This window comes from Choloepus didactylus, chromosome 4 (assembly GCF_015220235.1).
Source record: "Choloepus didactylus isolate mChoDid1 chromosome 4, mChoDid1.pri, whole genome shotgun sequence".
Taxonomy (NCBI): Eukaryota; Metazoa; Chordata; class Mammalia; order Pilosa; family Megalonychidae; genus Choloepus; species Choloepus didactylus.
Genome location: NC_051310.1, coordinates 17,634,794 through 17,657,331, shown reverse-complemented (window position 1 = coordinate 17,657,331; position 22,538 = coordinate 17,634,794). Strand labels below are relative to the sequence as shown.

General features: G+C 42.8%; 1 protein-coding gene across 5 annotated transcripts in view; it reads right to left on the bottom strand.

The window, feature by feature from the left end:
* Positions 1–22,538, bottom strand: part of TTC7B (tetratricopeptide repeat domain 7B) — a 294,097-nt gene that overhangs the window by 157,722 nt on the left and 113,837 nt on the right. For 4 of the 5 annotated variants that reach the window (XM_037832063.1, XM_037832064.1, XM_037832065.1 and 1 more), the window contains one exon: positions 1,074–1,152. In XM_037832063.1, the coding sequence (XP_037687991.1) occupies positions 1,074–1,152 (79 nt within the window). Of the gene's footprint in view, positions 1–1,073; positions 1,153–6,483; positions 6,628–22,538 lie in introns of those variants that run through there. The other variant, XM_037832067.1, reaches the window with a different exon arrangement.

Genomic DNA, 22,538 nt, shown 5'->3' with positions numbered 1-22,538 from the left:
TAATTAGTCAAAGAACTGGGTACTCCGTGGGACAAATCTGCTTTCCTCTATCTGGGTTTTGCCATGAATCACTAGCATACAACCAGTCGCTTCACCATGATGTCCTCCAGGGAGGGCCTTACAGGATGTGTTTCTTATGTGTCAAGAGAGAGCATTGCCAATGAGCATGGAAAAGATGCTCAACATCATTAGCCGTCAGGGAAATGTAAATCAAAACCATAAAGGTTACCATTTCTCACCCACTAAAATGGCTATAATTAAAAAGACACCCAATAACAACTGTTGGGGAGCATATGGAGAAACTGGAACCCCATAACTTCTGGTGGGATAAAATGATGCAGGTGCTGTGGAAAAAGGTTAAACACAGAGTTACCATATGATCCAGCAATACCCCTTCTAGGTATATACTCAAGAGAAATGAAAACATATGTCTACACAAAATCTTGTACAGGAATTTTCATAGCAGTGGTATTCACAATAGCCAGAAGAAGGAAACAACCCAGATATCTATGGATAAACAAAATGGTAAACAAAATGTATAAACAAAATGGTATATCCAAACAATGGACTATTATTCAGCAATTTTACGACTGGAGACAATTGCAGTACTTCAGAAATGAAGTACTAAATGCAGGCCACAGCATGGACGACCCTTGAAAACATCATGCTAAGTGAAAGAAGCCAGCCACAAAGGGCTGCATGTTGCATGATTTCATTTATATAAAATGTTCAGAATAGGCAAATCTATACAGACAAAAAGTAGACCAGCGGTTGTCTGGGGCTGAGAGGTACAGGGGTACAGGGATAATGGGAAGTGACTGCTAAGGAGTATAGGGTTTCTTTTTAGGGTGGTGAAAATGTCCCAGAATTAAATAGTGGCGATGGTTGCACAACTCTTATGAATATGCTAAAAACCATTGAATTGTATACTTTAAATGGGTGAAATATTTGGTTTGTGAATTAAATCTCAATAAAACTGTTAAATACGTAAGAGAGAAAGAAAGTGAGAAACCAAGGGAGTGTATGCACTGCAAATGCCCAGCTGTCCTTGGCGAAGTGACAGTCACACTTACCATTCGCAGGTTTTGAGTTGTTCTTGTTTCAACAGCTCTGAGAATCTCTCTAAACCTCCCGACTCCTCTTGTCAAGTTCCTGTATACACACAGAATTTGACAGGGTTTCCATCTGGCATGCATTAATATTAAATATTTTATATACATATTTCAGTGCATTTTGTCTACATAGAAGCTGTTGGCTAGATTTTAAGTAAATAATTACTCTGTGTATGTCAACCCGTCTCTGGTCAACTCTGAAAAATGTGGCCTAGGATTGATGGTCTTATGTGCATTCTAACCACAATCAAAATCTCTCAAGAATATAAAAATCTGAAAATCAGGTCTGAAGCAAGCGCGCACACACACACAGACACACACACACACACACACCAAAAAGCCCAAGATGCAAGAGTCTATCCTCAGGCTTACCTTTCACTGGCTCTGCACATTTCCTGCTCTGCTGAGTGGTACTGAAATCTATGTTTTCATTTAAAAGGTGGGTGGCAGCACCAGGCCAAAAGGATGCAGGAGTCTCAGCAGGCACAGTACATAGCATGAGTAAAGACTTCTTGTAACTTGCAATTTATATGAGCAGAACAAAAATAAAAGGGTCTGAAAAATGAAGGGGCTCCACCAAGCAACCCCGTCACATCTTTGAGAACATAAATTACTGTCCCATAGATCACCAAATCCTGCACCGATAAAAAGAAGCAAAGGGTCAAAGGCCCCTTCTGAGAGCCAGTGTGTGATGGCTAGGGTCCAGCGCTGACCGGGATTGATCAGCACACATCTCCTCTCACCTGTACTACACACCCCACCAGGCATGCTCATGACACATTTTATTCAAGCACAAATAAGTCTTTAGTAACAAGCAAAATCCAGGCTCCATTTGTTATCCTCCCTGAAAACTGCGCCTGGCCTGTTCAGCTGGGAACATTTCCCAGACAGTCTCTTTACATTGAGCACTGCCACCACGTATGACATAATTCAATGCTATTTATAACCTGCTCATTAGAACCCATCTCATCTTTCCAAAAAGCCAAGGAGCGGGTCAGCCGGTGCAAAGCTGTCAGCCAGTCTATGCAGCCTGTGGCAGATGCTCTAGGCATTTGGCTCTCTGCTTGGATGACATTTTAAATCACGCAAAGGTATTAAATCAAACCGAGTGTGGGTTCTGTAAGTTACAAGTACTCACAAGGGCTATTAATTCCTATCTTATACCTACATGACATCCCAGGACTCTCATTCACAGGAACAGCCCCAGAACTTTAGGATAATGGTTTATTGGCACAGGAATATAAATGCTCCCCTACTCCTCTCACCCACACACATCAGATGATATCAGATCAGAAGCTTTACGGCAGCATGAAAAGAAATGCTTGTGCCTGGGACTCGGAGCAGTGCTAAAGGAAATCTAACAGAGACGTGAATAAAAAATTAGGTAACAGGCTCTGGGACATACAATCTACTCTGCTTTCCCCTTCATTTGTTTTTATGGGACCCATGTTCACCGGCAACAAACTACATTTGCTTTGGACTAAAGCTCGATTCTGTTAAGTGATGTGGGGAAGGGAATAGCTTCAGCTTAAAGAGGTATGGATACGAACATGGCAGTCTGTCTCCCAGAATCACTGAATGAGTTCCTATTATGCACAAAAGTAACAGGATTTTGAACCATATGGAACAAGTGGGAGACTAAGCCAACATGATTGGAGACCCTAGTTGACAGGGATGCTTTCCCCAGGTGGAAATTAGGACTTGAATAGCAATATCGAATCTTACACACTATAACCCAGAGAAGGCTACAAGATGGGAACACACCATTTCAGAATGTCCTTTGGGCCCTCCTTGCCAAACGAGCTACTTATACAGTTACAGAAGCACAGAATTTTCTAGCTACAAATGATACAACACAATCTAATCCGACATGACACAGAAGTGAAATTGGCTCGTCTAGAATCTCAAAACTAGTGAGAGGGCAAGCTGGCAGCCTTCTACCATACTCTGTCATCTTCCCAGTAAAAGAAATTTAAACTTTAAAACCGAAGTGCAACTCCAGAGGAAGGAACAAAATATGAATCCAAGCACCCAGTTCTATAATCTTTTGTACTATTAATATCACTTGATTAATACACACATAATCTATGTTATGCATCCCCGTGATCACAGCTAGCAGGACATCCTCGATATGGTTCAACATCGGAAAGAAAATCAGTCTGCCCAGGTGAAGAAGTCCAGCGTCTGAGGGCAATGCCCTCGGCTGCCTGAGACAAGTGAAGGGTAGTGAAATTCAGCTCTCCCCTCCGCGGAGACGTCCCGGCCGTGCAGGACCGCTGCCCTCTGGTGGAGGTGCGAGGAAGTCGCCACACTGCAGGCACGCCTTGCACGACGGAGCAAAACCCGCCACTGGGCACATTTTCCCAATCAAGCCTTTGAAGCAAATACAAGTTTTCCCCAGATTGTTTCCGGAGAAACCCTGGCATTCAGAAGCAAACTCTTCCTCAAGTTGGAAAGAATCCTGCTTGTAAACAAAGGCTCCCCGGTGAACACAGAATGGAGAGGGCCTGAGCCTCTGGCCATCGAAGGACAACCAGGAGGCCGGCCACGTCTGACCATGGAAAACCTTGCCCCTAAGGCAGAAACAGACAATTCTCACCAAATCCTAAATCATTCATACATTTTTTTAGTCACATAATTTTATTCCACAGATCGCTTCCACTTTTACAACAGCAGAAAAAAGAATTTTTTAAGCTAGATTTTGATAACCATAATAGAAAGGAACAGAAGAAAATAAATTAACTTGCAAGAATGCCATTCGAAATGCTATGAAATACCACAAGGAGGGAAATAAAATCCACGTGACTGCCTTCATGTCTCTAAGCTATTAGTTTATTCTTAAAATTTGGAGATCCATTAAATATCTAGAAGGAACTGTTGCTTTAAAACTCTACTCCAAAATAAAGACAGGAGAGCCAGGAAATTTCCCTGTTTGAGGTTTTCCAGGGACCCTTGACATTATGTTATTTATTCCATTTCAACACCCTTGACTGAGAGAGTGCAATGATGTCAGAATTCATTATGGGAAACTATCCTCAAAATGTATGTTCTTGCCAACCCTCCAGCAGCAGGCCCTTTGGCAAGCTGTCAGAACCTGGAGCTCACCTCCTGTACCTTGGTTCGGGAAGCTTCCTGAGCTGGGTATATTTCCCTCCCCGTGGAACAGTTCCCAACAGCTCAGCTATTAGCAAGGAGAAAGGGCCTGTGACGGCCTCGAGCACCAGCTGGTTGTTCAGCTTGACGGACAGGCAATACCCTGCCTCCACTCGCCAACATCTCTGTCGGTCCCCAACCCATTACGGGGAGCCTCAGACTAGTGACCCACAGTCTACTTCTTGTTCAAACCCAGGCAACCTGCTGCTCTGCCTTTGGCAGGAAAGTCCAACCACTTTTCACAGGGACACGTTCTGCTTCTCCCACAACCTACTTCCTATTTTTTCCTTCTGCTTTTGTCATCCTCCTTCCAGGTCTTGCTGTCTGCTATCCCCTATGTCAGTGCAAAGCATGACTTCCTGTGGATCAGCGTGGCTCCCACAGGCCCAGGCCATCAGGACACCCAGGGAAGACACTGGGTCACCAGCGCTTGGCCGTCCATGTTGACTCTCATTCTTACAACAGGCTCCAGTTCATCTTGGGGCCCTGCAGCAGCAGCACTTTTGAAGACTGGCCTCTGAAATTACACTCTTACATTCAGCCTACAGCCGTGCCTGGTTCTGTCCTGTTCTGTTTTACAACTCTGAACAACATACTCAGCTCTTTGACACTATCACCTACGCCTCTGCACTATCAAACAAGAGGGAAACATGTATGGGGAGGAAGCCAGAGCTCCAGATTCAAACTGGGTAATGGAAAACCAAGGCTGGGAAAATCCTCGGGGACTGGAGAACCATTCCACCTGGTGAGGGAGGGCTGCTTTAATGCCACATGCAATACGTTTTTGTTATTTCTCCTTTCATCTCTTGGGGTTAGGGTGGAAAGAGACAAGTTCTCCCCTTAATATGTCATTTCAAACTTCTGACCTCAAAGTTTGGACCAGGCCCCCAATACACTTAAATTTAGTATCAGCTGTCATTGTCATGTGAACTCAAAGTTGTAATGTGATTGAAACACTTTTTATACTGGACGTCAAGTTCCTGTGTAACAAAGGAAAGTAACCCTGATAGAGTATGTTCAATATTTTTTCTCTTTTCTGTGGTTGAAAGATAGATTACAGACCAAATCAACACAATGGATCTCTTAGAGCTAAGAAACCATTTGGCTTTTTCTTTCTTCTTTCTTATTTTTCCTCTAGAAATTCAGGAAAAGTCTTAAGGTCAACTAGTACTTTCAGAAATTCGTAAGCAGTAAGGTATTTCAACAATTATCGAGCATTATTATTTGTCAGATCCCAGGCTCGTCCCTGAGGACACTGGTGAGCAAAAGTCATCATCCCGGCTTCGTGGAGCGCAGATGGCGTCACATCCCCCAGAAGGATATAAACGCCTGTGGGCAGAGAGCTTTCGTTCACTGACATATCCCAACCCCCTAGAATAGAGCCCAGCATACAGGAAGTGCTCAATAAATACTCGTTGAATGAATGAATTTCAGAACCATCATGAGCCGAGTGAACCAAGACCACAGGGGATACATTTTCCGCCTGTTTCATGCCCCTCTTTCTCACTAAAGGTGGACTGGCAGCAGCAAAGCACAGCTCTCTCTTAGGGAGAACCTGCCTCCTCCACCCTCAGCAGCATCATGGCCTTGGGGGGACCTGGGGGAGCAGCATCCTGGTGCCAAGGGTCACTCCTGGACATGCCCAGCTCACCAGTTTTTAGTGAGCTGTGTGGACAGTGAGGATTTCAAGCTTTTTAAAAATTATCTTCCAGGCATCTCAGGAAGACATCGCAATTTCCTGCCCAGGTGCTTTTGTACACGTTCCTCCTTCTGGCTGAAGTTCCTGGGGAACTCAGTTGTCCTTCAAGACCTAAGTCAAAGGTCACCCTTGGGAAACTTTTCCCAGCTTCTCCAGGAAGAGACAGGCTTCCTCAGTACTCCCAACAACTCTGTACAAATTTTGAGCAAAGCCAGCTCTTAACCCCTCGAATTTCATTTTGTATTTCTGTGCGCCCGTCAACCAAAATGTGATCATCTCGAGGGCAAAGGCCCTTTCTGTACCTACCTCTCCTTGTCCCAGCTGCCTCACAGAACTGGTGGGGAACCCAGGGGACAGTTAATAAGCCGTATCCCACCCCCCCCACCCCCACCCAAAAAAGCGAGCACAATCTGAAATTCCTTTCTTCATCCCCTTGCTGTAAAGACTTTTTTTTGCTATATCCCATCAGTATTCTGAATAGCATTAACACTTATCACTCCCAGAAAAACAGAAACATACCAAATATCCACCAGTTTGGTCAATTTCCCCAAACTCTCAGGCTTGGGAATCGCTTCCCCTTCATTGATAAAACGTCTGTTGAAAAAATCTGAAATCAAAACCAGAAGTCCAGATCTGAACCGTGGGAGAAGAAAAAGACCTCCTTTGCAAGGACACTTCCGGCTGGCTGTCAGGGCGCAGTTCTTCCCAGAATGGATCCCAGCTTCTTCTCTGCACACACTCTTCCCCTTGTGTCAGTGACATGCCTTTGTGCAGACAGATGGCTTGCTGCAGTCCGGGGCCAGGGATCAAACCCACAACCTTGGCCTCGTCAGCAAAGGGCTCTCTGACCGCAGAGTGAGCCAGCTGCAGCCCTGAGAGTGACCGAGGGTATGACAACCATCCACGCTGGGACGGGGACAAGCAGGCGAAGCCTCAGGGAGTCTCACGTCCAACCTAATGAGAACTGTACTGGGCTTAACAACATTTTTTGGACTACCTCAGCAACTAGGGCTTCCTCCTGACAAAAGCAGAGTGAATTACGTTCTGGTTGGGTGGGCAGCAGCAGTAGGCTGGGCAGGCTGTCTGAACCAGGCAGCAATTAGTGCTAGAGACACAAGGTCAACCAGGTCGCCGAGAGGGACATGCAAACAAGTTCTTCTGGCATGGTGTGACGAAGGCCCATAAATTAAAGGTGCGCAAACTGCTGCAAGAATAATCCATCTTTCTGTCTGTTCCTTTCCATTCATGCAAAGCCTGAGTCTCTGAAGAAATATGAAAATGTGGAAAGGCTTGTCCTATCTCATGCCCTTCTTCCTTTACAACCTCTGAGAATGAGTCAAAGGACACCACTCCTTATTCAAAAAATAAAGATATGATAAGTGCTTACTATGTGCCAGCTAAGGAGCTGGGCACAGGAAATGCAAGAGTGGGCAGGCCATTGGGGGTGAGGCGGGGCAAGATGGCGGCATAGAGAGGAGTGGAAGCTAAGTAGACCCCTGGAACAACTACAAAAAACCAGAAACAACTAGTAAATAATCCAGAATAACTGCGGGGGGACAAACGAGACTGTCCACTCATCATACACCAACCTGAATTGGGAGGAATGCCTGAGAACACAGCATAAAATCTGTAAGTAAAACCTGTGGATCCAAGTCGTGAGACCCCCTCCCCCATAGCCCGAGCTGCAAAGCCTCGTGGTGCCAGAGAGAAGCTCTCTCCCAGCAAGCGAATATAGCTCAGCTGAGCTCCAACTGGGGTTTTAAGTAGCGAGTGTGAACTGCTCACTACAGGTATGAATCCCCAAAAAACAGACAGAGGCTTTGAGTGACGACTGACCCTGGAGAGCCGGAGGGTCGCCTTGGACTGGGTCTTAAGGGGACTATCTGTTTCTTTTTCGGCTCAGTGGAGAAAGCCCCAGTCATTTCAGTTTCCAGGGCTGTGACTCGGGGAAGGGTGGAGACAGCACAAGCAGAGAGCAAGACCATTGAAATGCTAATGACCTCCACCTGGGGGGTCTGTCTTCTCTAGGAGGAAAGGGGTGGGGCCCTTTCCATTCAGAACCAGACCCCAGAGCCTGGGGGAACACAGCCATACCTCCTCACACCAGTCAAGAATTACAGGCTAACAGGCATCACCTGCTGGGCAGAAAAGCACAGTGATCTGAGGCATCAAAGGGTGGAGCAATTTTCTAAGACACACCCTCAGGGAAACCAGATACTGAATATTTCTTCCCTCTGGGACCCGAGCCTGTTCTGGTCTGGGAAAACCTGATTTGGATAACCAAGGAAACCATGCCTAGACAACAGAAAATTACAACCTACACTAAGAAAAACAAAGTTATGGCCCAGTCAAAGGAACAAACGTACATTTCAATTGAGATACAGGAATTTAAACAACTAATGCTAAATCAATTCAAAAAGTTTAGAGAAGATATTGCAAAAGAGATAGAGGCTGTAAAGGAAACACTGGGCATACATACGGCAGAAATCAAAAGTTCAAAAAAACAAGTAGTAAAATCTATGGAAATGAAAGGCACAACACAAGAGATGAAAAACACAATGGAAACATACAACAGCAGATCTCAAGAGGCAGAAGACAACACTCAAGAACTGGAGAACAAAACACCTGAAAGCCTACACGCAAAGGAGCAGATGGAGAAAAGAACGAAAAAATACGAGCAACGTCTCCGGGAACTCAAGGATGAAACAAAGTACAATAATGTACATATCATTGGTGTTCCAGAAGGAGAAGAGAAGGGAAAGGGGGCAGAAGCAATAATAGAGGAAATAATTAATGAAAATTTCCCATGTCTTATGAAAGACATAAAATTACAGATCCAAGAAGTGCAGCGTACTCCAAACAGAAGAGATCTGAATAGGCCTATGCCAAGACACTTAATAATCAGATTATCAAATGTCAAAGACAAAGAGAGAATCCTGAAAGCAGCAAGAGAAAAGCGATCCACTACATACAAAGGAAGCTTAAGAAAACTATGTGCGGATCTCTCAGCAGAAACCATGGAGGCAAGAAGGAAGTGGTGTGATATATTTAAGATACTGAAAGAGAAAAACCGCCAACCAAGAATTCTACATCCAGCAAAGCTGTCCTTCAAATATGAGGGAGAGCTCAAAATATTTTCTGACAAACAGACAATGAGAGACTTTGTGAACAAGACATCTGCCCTACAGGAAATACTAAAGGGAGCACTACAGGGTGATAGAAGACAGGAGTGTGTGGTTTGGAACACAGTTTTGGGAGATGGTAGCACAACAATGTAAGTACACTGAACAAAGGTAACTATGAATACGGTTGAGAGAGGAAGGTGGGGAGCATGTGAGACACCACAAGAAAGGAGGAAAGATAATGACTGGGACTGTGTAACTTGGTGAAATCTAGACTATTCAACAATTGTGATAAAATGCACAAATACGTTCTTTTACGAGGGAGAACAAGCAAATGTCAACCTTGCAAGGTGTTAAAAATGGGGAGGCATTGAGGGAGGGATGCAATCAGCATAAACTAGAGACTGTAACTAATAGAATCATTGTACTGTGCTTCCTTTAATGTAACAAAGGTGATATACCAAGGTGAATGCAGATAAGAGGGGGGGATAGGGGAGGCATGTTAGAGACTTGACATTGGTGGTATTGTCTGATTCTTTTTATTCTACTTTGATTTAAGGTTATTTTTCCTTTTGCTGCTTCCTAGCTGTCATTTTTTTTTTCCTCTTTCTTTTGCCTCTCTACCTTCTTTGACTCTCCCTCCTGCCTTGTGGAAGAAATGTAGATGCCCTTATATAGATAGTGGTGAAGGTGGTGAACACATAAATGTATGACCATGCAGAGAACCATCGATTATTTACTTGGGATGGAATGTATGGTGAGTGAACAAAACCATATTAAAAAAAAAAGGGTTGATGACAAAACCTCAAGGGCAATATACTGAGTGAAATAAGCCAGACACATAAGGACAATTATGGCAGGGTCTTACTGATAGGAACTAATTACAATATGTAAACTCACAGACATGAAATATAAGGTACCAAGATATAGGACGAGGCTTAAGAAAGGGGAGTGGTTGCTTAGTATGAGCAGAATGTTCAGTAAGGATGAACTTAAATGTTTGGAAATGAACAGGGGTGTTGGTAGCAAGATGTGAGAATAACTAACAGCGCCAAATGGTGTGTGAATGAGGTGGAAAGGGGAAGCTCAGAGTCATATATGTCACCAGAAGGAAAGTTGGAGCTCAAAAGATGGGAATGTATAAAACTGAATCCTATGGTAGGCAACGTCCACGATCAACTGTACAAATACTGGAAATAGCTTCCATGAACCAGAACAAATGTATGACGATACAATTAGAAGTTAATAATAGAGGGGCATATAGGGAAGAACTATATACCTATTACAAACTATATACTACAGTTAGTAGTATTTCAACATTTTTTCATAAACAGTAACAAATGTACTATACCAATACTACGAGTCAACAATTGAGGGGGGTTGGTTAGGGATAGGGGAGGATTAGAGTTTCCTTTTCTTTTCTTTCTTTTTTCATCTTTCACTTTATTTCTTGTCTGGAGTAATGAAAAGTTTCTAAAAATTGAACAAAAATTAAGTGTGATGGATGCACAGCTGTATGAGTGTACCCAGGGGCAAGTGATTGTACACTTTGGATCTTTGGATAATTGTATGGTATCTGAACAACCTCAATAAAAATGAAAAAAAAAAAAAAAAAAAAAAAAAAGAGTGGGCAGGCCAGCTACAAACACGCTTCCTTGTCAACTTGTATTGTAATGACTTTCAATTTCACCCTAGAAGCCAAACCCTAGTATTCAACACAGACTTGGACTCCTCAATCTAAAAATACTTTTAACATTAAAACAACCAGAAGATATTTCTCATATGATTGTCCTTCAAAGGATTCCTCTGGGAATCCGAGTATTTCTCTATATACTTAAACCTAAAGAGACAGAATAGAGTTTGGTCAAGAACCTGAATTTGGGTCCAAATCCAAGCTTCACCACTGACTATTTGACTTTGGACAAGTGTCTGCACCTCAGCTTCCTGCCCACTTAAAACGGGGATAACAATTGTACCTACATCACAGACTTGTTAGAAGAATTAAGCAAGTTAATGTACACAGCAAGTGCTTTTTAAGTCTTTGCCATTATTACTACAATTATCCTCAAACCTCTGCCATTGCTCAAAACACTTTTGGATTTCTGGACTCTATCTTCTTCTCAACTTACAGCACGGAAAAATCTGTTTCACTTCTTTGGAGTCATGTAATTTTGAAGGGGTAAAAAGTATTCCCTAGTTTGATTCATTCCTTCACTGTGCTACTTATTGAAAGTCTACTATGTCCCAGGAACTTCTCCACCTAGTTCACAGGTTTGGCCCACAATGACAAAAGACAACTCATGGCAGGTGAGCCCCCCTCCCTGGGGCTCTGAGGTCTCTCTCCCAGGAAATGACTGAGATATCTCCCAAGAGGGCCTGTGCCCTTGGGGAGGAGGACGAGTCTCCACCAGAGCACATGGGGGGTGGCGTGGACGACGGCAACAACCATGAAGTAGAGGAATCCAGGGTGTGTGGCGGTTGAATCCTTATTGTTTCATCTCGGTTACGGCACAGCTAACATAACATTTGGAGATTGTTCTGAATTAATCAAGAAGGACTAGCCAAATGAAAAAAAACGTGAACTTGGATTGTTGAGTCACCAAGAATTTTATGAGACTGTGATACAGAGCTGAAGAGAGAAAAGGTCAGCACTGACATAATTTATTCCCACCGAGGAAAGCATCTGCTGCAGATCCAGCCAAGCTGGGCAACCTGCACATTTAGCCTGAAGAGAGGAGGGGCCGGGGCTTCCCAAGATGGGGCACAACTAACTGCAGGGAACACTGGTGAGCACAAGCCAATTTAACACCCATTTCAAATGTCAATAATAACATAGAAGAAAGGCAATCTAGAAAGTAGAAATGTTCTGCTAACAATATGGCTTCAAACAATCGATTCTTAGCAGCAAAGCCACTTAGGAAAAAAGGACCTTTGACCATCCAGCTTATCCAGTCACTGGGGCCTGGGAGAGGGAGATGTGGAAAGGCCACGGAGCGGAGGGACATGCTTCCAATGCACCACGGGTCCTTGAGCTGAAAGTTTAAGTGAAAGAATAAGAGTGTGGCATTTGTGTACATTCAGATTAGCAGAAAACAGTAAAGTTGCATTTCCAAAACAACCTCTGGGGAAAATATTTCAAAATCTAGGACAACTGACAAAGAATCTAAAGGAAATAGTTGAAGGGGGGAAAAGAAAAAAGAAAAAAAAAAAGACCTTAAAGTGTACAGGGGCCTTCAGGAGCCAAGCAGGTAGCAGAGGTGGGTAGAGAGAGGCCTCAGGCAACAGGGGACGGGGAGCCCAGGCCTCAGGTCCTGCCTGGAAGGCATCCAATTAAACACCATGCCAGATAAACTTGACCGGGCAAGGAGGCTCTTTGCCATTAATTAGCAAATTAAAGGTTCCAGTATCCTTCTTGGGGAATCAAATAAAGCAGGGCTGCCGCCCTGGGAGGGAGCAAGCTGCAGGATGGGATTCTCACACACTCGCATGAGTCATGCCAGACAACTCGCTTGGGCCTGGGAAAGGCTAAGAAGCTGAGGAAAGAGAACAGGAAGAGGGCAAAGGTCGAGATAATCACGAGGAGAGGAAGGACAGAAAGGCAGCATGGAATGTGCGACATCTGGAAACATGGCACAAGGGGGGAAATGCCAGATGCCTGGGTGTGAGGAATGGGCAAGGGGCTTTACCTCGCTGCGCTGTTTCCTCGTCTACGAAATGGGACCACTACACCTTCTTCCAATGCCTGAATGGGATGACACCTGCGACGCTCCGAGCCCAGTGCTCAAAAAACATGTCAATCCTCCCATTCCCCAACCATCCGCTGCCTCCCACCAGCTGCCGTCTGGCCCTTCATTCCACATGTAAACATCTACTGGGTAAAAGCCAACAGCCGTCACTGGTATGTTTGTGAATTTTTAGTTTAGCAGAAAACAGTGCAAAATCAGAACTGGTTTCTATTATATATCTATGTCAAAAATTTCTCAGCTATTAAGTATTTATTTAGTACCTTCTGCTGCTTTATACCCAGGGAAACGGAGGCGCTGAGAGATTATGAACGTAGGGCCCACAAGCAGAAGGGCAGGGATTCGAACCCAGATCCAATCTGATTCCAATGCCCAGAAAGGCTGAAGATGATCCTTGTCGTGCCAAAGACGGCAAACAGACTGGAAAATGCAACAAACTCCCATGAAACTAAAACAGAAGCTTCAGAGGCAGAGCAGCATGGAATGGTTCGAGCAGCGTGGGCCAGATCAGGTTGCTGCACCTCGACACACTTGGCTACAAAGAGGGGGATGTGGGCTTTGTGTCTCCTTCCTTCGTGGGAATGGGGGACAGAGCAATGACAGAGAATTTCTGTTGAATGGTCTGAGCATCACAGCTAAAACAAGGTTCTGAAGTAAGATGGGGTCGGATAAAGACACTAATGCAGATAAGATAAGATAATAAGAATATAGAAGTGGGTCTGTCCACAAGCTGTTAGGACCGGCTAAGCACATTAGCAGCACAAATGCAATCCATGAGAAGAATATTTAATTTGCTCAGGGGGATGAGCTATTTTCAAGCCCCTCTCAACCATCCAGTAGAGCTGCCACTTACTGATAAATCACTGACAAGATAATTAAAAAATATTCCACTCTCTTCATCATGAAAGTCTCCCTCAGACGTTCAGCTCCTTCAGGACAGAGACTAGGTCCTCACGTGCCAGGACAGAATAAAGAACCAGCCACACATCTGCTCACATGACTGTTGTGAGGATGACATCAAATGACAGTAATTTCTCAGTAAATGCTGGCTATCATCATCATCTTCTTCTTCTTCTTCTTCTTCTTCTTCTCCTCCTCCTTCTCAGTTGCCACTACCTGATTCTGTACCATCCCCAACCCCTTAGATTATACTACTATAATCCCTTAGAATGGCTATAACTTAAAAAGTCGACAATACCAAGTGTTGAAGAGAATGGAAGAAATTGGAATCCTCATGTATTGCTGGTGGGGAATGTAAAATGGCACTTTGGAAAACAGTTCAGCAGTTTCTTAAAGTTACCATGAATTTACCCAAAGGAAATGAAAAAAATATGCTCACTGAATGACCTAGACATGAATGTTTATAGCAACCTTATTCAAAATAACCCAAAAGTGGAAACACTCCAAATGTCCAAGAGTTGAAAAACTGATTTTAAAAAATGTAGTACTGTCCACACAATGGAATTGCTATTCAGCAATGAAAGAACTGACCCACTGACACTTATCACAGCATGGGTGAAATGAACCTTGAAAACACTATGCTCAGTGAAGAAGCAAGACGCAAAGGAGTAAATATTCTATGATTCCATTTATGTGAAATTTTGAGAAAAGGCAAATCTATAGAGACAGCAGACAAGTAGCTGCCCAGGGCTGGGGATGGCAGTGGGGATTGACTGCCAACAGGCACGAGGGAATTTTTTAGCGTGATGGACGTGTTCTAAAGCTTAAATGTGGTGGTGGTTGAACAGCTGTATAAACTTATTTAAAATAACTGATTTTCTTAGTTACAACAGGTAAATTTTATGATGCATAAGTTACATCTAGAGGGACTTCCAGGAAGATGGTGGAATAAGGAGCAGCAGAGCCCACTCCTCCACCAAAAACACCTAGACAACACACAGAAACTGTCCAAAGCAGCTTTTCTGGGGCTCGGGAGACCAGGAGAATACCGGGCAACACCTAGGTAAAGGTGGGACAAAGAGATGGAAACGCTGCGGTGAGCTACTCGCTCGGCTGGGGCGCCCAGCGCCCATCCCCCACCCCAAGGCAAGCAGCTTCTGGTCGCATCAGTTCCTGCCCAGTGGGCTGCTGTGGACTGGGAGAGCCAGGGAAGCCCTCCCTGCTGGGAACAGAGGGTGATGGGGAACAGTTCAGATCCAAATGTTGGCTGGCTCTGGGTCCTGTAGCCTTGACCTTTTCCAGACAGGCACCCACAGTGTCATCAGTGCCTGTGTGTGTGTGTGTGTGTGTGTGTGTGTGTCCCTGTAACAGAGCAGACAGAGGGTTAAAAATACCCTGCCTCTGTATAACAGGTTGCCGAAGAGCACCAGCTGCTGGGCAGGCTGGGAAAGTGCAGTTGCAGTCTTGGGAAGCTGTTTACAGGACCCTTTGGAACTGGTCTGTGCCTGTGTAAATATGAACCAAGTTGATGAATGTATAACTATATGATCGTACTGTGAACAGCTGATCGTATACCATGGATGATTGTATGGTATGTGAATATATTTCAATAAAACTGAATTAAAAATATATATATGTGAACCAAGCGCCAAAAAAGAGCTGTAACATGAACCCAATCAACAACAAACTCCTAGACAAGAGAGGGAAACTGACCTTCCGAATAATCTCATTAAGATCATCAGATGCCCAGATAACCAAAAAAACTTACAAGCCAGGGAGGAGAAGCAAGATGGTAGCATAGAGAGGTGTGGAATTTAGTTAGTCCCCTGGAGCAACTAATAAACAACCAGGAACCACTAGTAAGTAATCTGGAACAACTGCTGGGGGACAACCATGACTGTCTACACATCATACACCAACCTGGATTGGGTGGAATAGCTGAGATCGCAGCATAAAAACTGTAAGTAAAAACTGCAGAGCCATGCTGGGAATCCCCTCCCCCCATGACAGGCTGAGTTGCAAGACCTGGCTGTGAGAGAAAGCAGCAGTCCCGGAGTGAGCAAATATAGCACAACCTAGGTCCAACAGGGGTTTTAATTAACAAATGTGGACTGCTGAATACAAGCAACAAACACAGACAAACCCCAAACAAGCAGCAAAGTACCCTGAAGTTGCTCCCAGTGGAGACAAGGTGGAGCTGACAGGAAAAAAAAAAAAATACAGAGGCTTTTAGAGGCGACTGACCTTAGAAAGCCAGAAAATGCCTGTGCCCCAGGAAAGGGAGCCCAGAAGACCAGGTGCTCTCTCTGATCAATGAGCGAAACTGGGGGGGCTGTGGACTGGCTCTGAAAGGGGGCTTTCTTTCCTTTTTTCTCTATCTGATCCTGAGTGGCTCAGTGGAGAAAGCCCCAGCCATCTTCAGCACTCTGACCCAGACAGGGGTGGAGTTAACAGAGTCAGAGAGACAAAGGAGCAATTCAAATGTAGACGATAACTCCCCAGAGGGTGTATCTTCCCTAAGAGGAAGGAGGTGGGGCCCAGCTCTAGTACCTGCCCTCCCTTCAGAACTCAGACCCCAGAGCCTGGGGGAAAACAGTCAAAACAGAAACAACCTAAGCTGAGAACTAAAGGGGCCACAACTCTATACCAGTCACCAGTGGGGAGTGACAGGCTGACAGGCACCACCTGCTGGGCAGGTTAGGAAAAGCACAGCGGCTAGAGGCCTCACAGGAAAGTCTGTCAATCTTCTAAGACACACCCTCAGGGAAACCTGACACTGAATATAGCCCCATTCTGAGACCTGAACCTGTTCTGGTCTGGGAAAATCTGATTGGGGTAACCAAGGAAACCAGATGCCTAGACAACAGAAAACTACAAATTACACTAGGAAAAACGAAGATATGGCCCAGTCAAAGGAAAAAACTTACACCTCAATTGAGATACTGTTTCACTTTAATGAAACAATCAAGTAAAGATTTTCAAATAAATATGCTAAATCAATTCAAAAACCAAGTCCATGAGTTCCGGGAAGATATGGCAAAAGAGATAAAGGATATAAAGAAAACACTAGGCGAACATAAGGTAGATATCGGAAGTTTGAAAAAACAACTGGCAGAATCTATGGAAATGAAAGGCACAACACAAGAGATGAAAGACACACTGGAGACATACAACAGCAGATCTCAAGAGGCAGAAGAAAACATTCAGGAACTGGAGAACAAGACATCTGAAAGCCTACACACAAAAGAACAGATAGGGAAAAGAATGGAAAAATATGAGCAACATCTCAGGGAATTGAATGTCAACATGAAACACATGAATGTATGTGTCATGGGTGTCCCAGAAGGAGAAGAGAAGGGAAAAGGGGCAGAAGCAATAATAGAGGAAATAATCAATGAAAATTTCCCATCTCCTATGAAAGACATAAAATTACAGATCCAAGAAGTACAGCATGAGGTTTGGAACACAACTTTGGGTGACGGCAGCACAACAATGTAAGTACACTGAACAAAGATGACTGTGAGTATGGTTGAAAGAGGAAGGCTAGGAGCATGTGGAACACCAGAAGGAAAGAGGAAAGATAAAGACTGGGACTGTATAACTCACTGAAACCTAGAGTGCTCAAGAATTGTGATAAAATATACAAATATGTTTTTACATGACGGAGAACAAATGAATGTAAAACTTGCAAGGTGTTAAAAAATGGGATGGTATTGGGGGAAAAATACAATCAACACAAACTAGAGACTATAGTTAATAGAAACATTTTATTATGGTTCCTTTAATGTAACAAAGGCAATATACCAAAGCTAAATGCCTATAACAGGGAGATATAGGGGAGGGGTATGGGACTCTTGGCATTGGTGATGTTGTCTGACTCTTTTATTGTTCTTTAGTTTAACTCTATCTTTCCTTTCATTGCTTTTTAGCTGTCTTTTTTTTTTTTCTTTTTCTTTTGTCTCTCTACCTTCTTTGACTCTTCCTCCTTCTTTGTGGAAGAAATGGAGATGTCCTTATATAGATAGTGGTGATGGTGGTGAATACATAAATATGTGATTATACAGGGAACCATCGATTGTTTACTTAGGACAGAATGTATGGTGTGTGAACAAAACTGTCTTTAAAAAAAAACAGGTTGATGAAGAAACCTTGAGGGCACTAGATTGAGTGAAATAAGTCAGACACAAAAGGACAAATATTGTATGATCTCAATGATATGAACTAATTATAATATGTAAACTCATAGACATGAAATATAGGTTATCAGGATACAGAATGAGGCTAAAGAAGGGGGAGCGGCTGCTTATTATAAGCAGAATGTTTAACTACATTGTACTTAAGTGTCTGGAAATGGACAGAGTTGACGGTAGCACGTTATTGCGAGAATAACAGTGCTGAGTGGTGTGTGAATGTGATGGAAAGGGGAAGCTTAGAGTCACATATGTCAACAGAAGGAAAGTTGGAAGTTAAAATATAGGAATGTATAAAACAGTGAATCTTTTGGTGGATAGTGTCTGTGATTAACTGTACAAATATTAGAAATCTCTTTCACGAACTAGAACAAATGTATGAGCCTATAACTAGAAGTTAATAATAGAGGGGTATATAGGGAAAAATATACCTAATAACTATGTAATACAGTTAGTAGTATTTTAACATTCTCTTATCAACAGTAACAAATGTACTATACCAATACTATGAGTCAATAATGGGGGGGTAGGGGTATAGGAGGATTTGAGTTTTCGTTTTTCTTCTTATTTCTTTTCTGGAGTAATGAAGATGTTCTAAAAATAGGAAAACATTTAATTGTGGTGTTGGATGCACAGCTATGTGATGGTACCACGGGCAACTGATTGTACATTTTGGATGATTGTATGATATGTGAACAATCTCAATAAAATTGAATTAAAAAAAAAAAAAACTTACAAGCCATACTAAGAAACAAGAAGGTATGGCCCAGTCAAAGGAACATATTAGAAAGTTGGAGGAGACACAGTATTTGGAACAACTAATCAAAGAAGTTCAAACAAATCTCCTAAATCAATTCAAGAAGATAAAGGAAATTTGGCTAAAGAGATAAAGGATATTAAGAAGACACTGGGTGAACATAAAGAAGAATTTGAAAGCATACAAATAACAGGTCTTATGGGAATGCAAGTCACAACAGATGAAATTGAAAATACGTTAGATGCATACAACAGCAGATTTGAACAGGCAGAAGAAAGACAGGACAGACAAAAGAACAGACAGAGAAAAGAATCAAAAAATTTGAGCAGAGTCTCAGAAAATTGAATGATAACACGAAGCACACAAGCATCATTCATGTCCCAGAAGGAGACCAGAAGGGAAAAGTGGCAGAAAGAGTATTCAAGGAAATAATGGCCGAAAATTTCTCAACTCTGATGAAAGACATAAGGATACAAGTCAAGGAGCACAACATACTCCAAACAGAATAAACCCTAATAGGCCCGCTCTAAGACACATTCTAATAAGAATGTCAGCTGCCAAAGATAAAGAGAGAATTCTGAAAACAGCAAGAGAAAAGCGATTTGTCTCATACAAGAGAACCGCAATAAGATTAAATGCCCATTTCTCATCAGAAACCATGGAAGCAAGAAGGCAGTGGTATGTTAAATTTAAGATACTGAAAGAGAAAAATTGCCAGCCAAGAATTCTTTATCCAGCAAAACTGTCCTTTAAAACTGAGGGAAAGTTGAAAATGTTCACAGATAAACTGAAGCTGAAAGAGCCTATTAATAAAAGTCCTGCTCTATAAGAAATACCAAAAGGAGTTCTGCAGGCTGAAAAGAAAAGACAGGAGAGACAGGCTTGTAGGAGAGTGTAGAAATGAAGATTATCAGTAAGGGTAACTGAAAGGATAAAAAGAGAAACAAAAATAAGATATGACGTATAAAAGCCAAAAAATAAAATGGTTGAAGTAAGTACTATCTTTACAGTAACAACACTGAATGTTAATGGATTAAACTCTCCAATCAAAAGACACAGATTGGCAGAAAGGATAAAACAGTATGATCCATCTATATGCTGTCTACAAGAGACTCACCTTAGACCCAAGGATACAAATAAGTTGAAAGCAAAAAGCTGGAAAAAGAAAGTCCACATAGCAGTAACTAAAAAAAGAGCTGGGACAGCTATACTAATATCAGACAAAATGAACTTTAAATGCAAAAATGTTATAAGAGACAAGGAAGTGCATTATATAATTATGAAAGGGGCAATCAACCCAGAAGAAATAACAATCATAAATATTTGTGCACCTAACCCAGGGTGCCCCAAAACACATGAGGAAAACACTGGCAAAATTTGAAGGGAGAAATAGACGCCTCTACAATAATAGTTGGAGACTTCAATACACCACTCTCATCAACAGATAGAACATCTAGACAGAGGATCAATAAGGAAATAGAGAACCTGAATAAAATGAGAAATGAACTAAACCTAGCAAACATTTACCGAACATTGCAACCCCAAACAGCAGAATATACATTCTTCTCAAGTACTCATGGATCATTCTCCAGGATAGATCACATGTTTGGTCACAAAACAAGTCTCAATAAATTTTAAAAAACTGAAATTATACAAACCACACTTTCTCTGATCATAATGGAATGAAGCTGGAAATCAGTAACAGGTGGAGAACAGGAAAATTCACAAATATATAGAAGTTAACACACTCTTAAGCAATCAATGGGGCAAAGAAGAAGTTGCAAGAGAAATTAGTAACTATCTTGAGAAAAATGAAAACAAGAATACTACATATCAAAATTTTATGGGATATAGCAAAAGCAGTGCTGAGAGGGAAATTTATAGCCCTTAACACCTACATTGAAAAGGAATAAAGAGCTAAAATCAAAGACCCAACTGCACACCCAGAGGAACTAGAAAAAGAACAGCAAACTAAACCAAAAGCAAGCAGAGAGAAAGAAATAAAGATTAAAGAAGAAATAAATAAATTGAGAACAACAACAACAACAACAAAAACAAGAGAGAATCAACAAAACAAAAAGTTGGAACTTTGAGATGAGTAAAATTAACAAACCCTTAGCTAGACTGAAATAAATTATACCTCAATAAAGCTGCTAAAAAACCATGCCATCTGGGAGAGAATCTAAGATGGCAGCTCGGAGAGACAGGGCAAAAAAACACCTCCGTAAAAAATACTAGATAAAAGCCAGAAAGTGACCCAGAACACCAGTTCCGGTGATGCACCAGCTGTACAAGGTCTGCTAAATCCACAGGGACCATGCACTTGGTGAAACTGGGAGTCTGCGTTCTGAAATGAGTAAGCCGCTGAATATCCGGCAGCCACACTACAGTGTGGGGAAACCGAGGGTTGGCATTTGGAGGTGGACTGGTTCTTTTTTTTAAAAAAAAAACAAAAGTGGCTACAGATAACGGCAGCAAGAACTGCACAGTGAAGCGCGGCAGGAACAGGCTGTGCAAACACCTCAATATCTGGCGTGGAAGATAGCCTTTCTCGCACCCGCTGCTAATTGTCTCGGAGCGAGGAAGGCAGAGGGTAGCCAAAAGGGGAAAAAAACCACGCCCCTTGCAACCATCTTCCTGGCAGGCTGGGAACGCTCTGGCCTGGCACCGGAGCCACAGCCCAGAGCTGCACCAAAAAACCCAGTGTGACAGGAAGTGTATCCAACAACATGCACACACACCACAATATCAGGCACAGACAATAGCTTTTTGCGCACCCACAGCTAATTGTCCCGGAGCTGGGAAGGCAGAGCTGTGCAAAAAGCGGGAAATTAACACGCCCCATACAGCCATCCTTACAGCAGGCTGGGAACGTAACTACACGGCCCGGCAGCCCAGAACTTCCCTTAAGGGATGGCGTGCACTTGTGACATAGCACAACCTTCCCTCAGTAGAGGCCCTAGAAGGGCACGGCTTGGAAGAGGGACCAACTCGGAAATCCCAGGAACCATACGCCAATATCAAAGACTTGTGGCTCAGTGGCAGAGACAATCTGTGGCAAGACTGAAATGAAGTTTTAGACTCTTGCAACAGCCTTAAATCTCCAGGAACACCTGGGAGGTTTGATTATTAAAGCTGCCCTCCCTTTCTAACCACTCAGACACACGCACCACATTCAGGGCAGACAGCACCAACAACACACCCAAACTTGGTGCACCAATTGGACCCCACAAGAATCAGACCCCCACACACCACAAAGACAAAGTTGGGGAGAACTGACTTGAGGGGAATAGGTGACTCGCGGATGCCATCTGCTGGTTAGTTAGAGAAAGTGTACGCCACCAAGCTTTGGATATGACAAATTAGAGATTCATCTTTGAATAATCCTACATATACGAAAAGAACCCTATCAAGAAAAGCAAATGCCAAGAGGCCAAATACAACAGAAAAATTTAAAGCATATGATAAAACCAGACGATATGGAGAACCCAAACCCAAACACCCAGATCAAAAGATTAGAGGAGACACAGTACTTGGAGCAATTAATCAAACTAAAGACAAACAATGAGAGAGTGGCACAGGATATAAAGGACATAAAGAAGAGCATGGCACATGATATAAAAGACATGAAGAAGAGCCTAGAAGAGCATAAAGAAGAAATTGCAAGAGTAAATTAAAAAAATAGATGATCTTATGGAAATAAAAGAAACTGCTGACAAAATTAAAAAGATTTTGGAAACTCACAGTACAAGACCAGTGGAAGCTGAACAACAAATCAGCAACCTGGAGGACCACAGAACGGAAAATGAAAGAACAAAAGAAAGAATGGGGAAAAAAATCAAAAAAATCGAAAACGGACCTC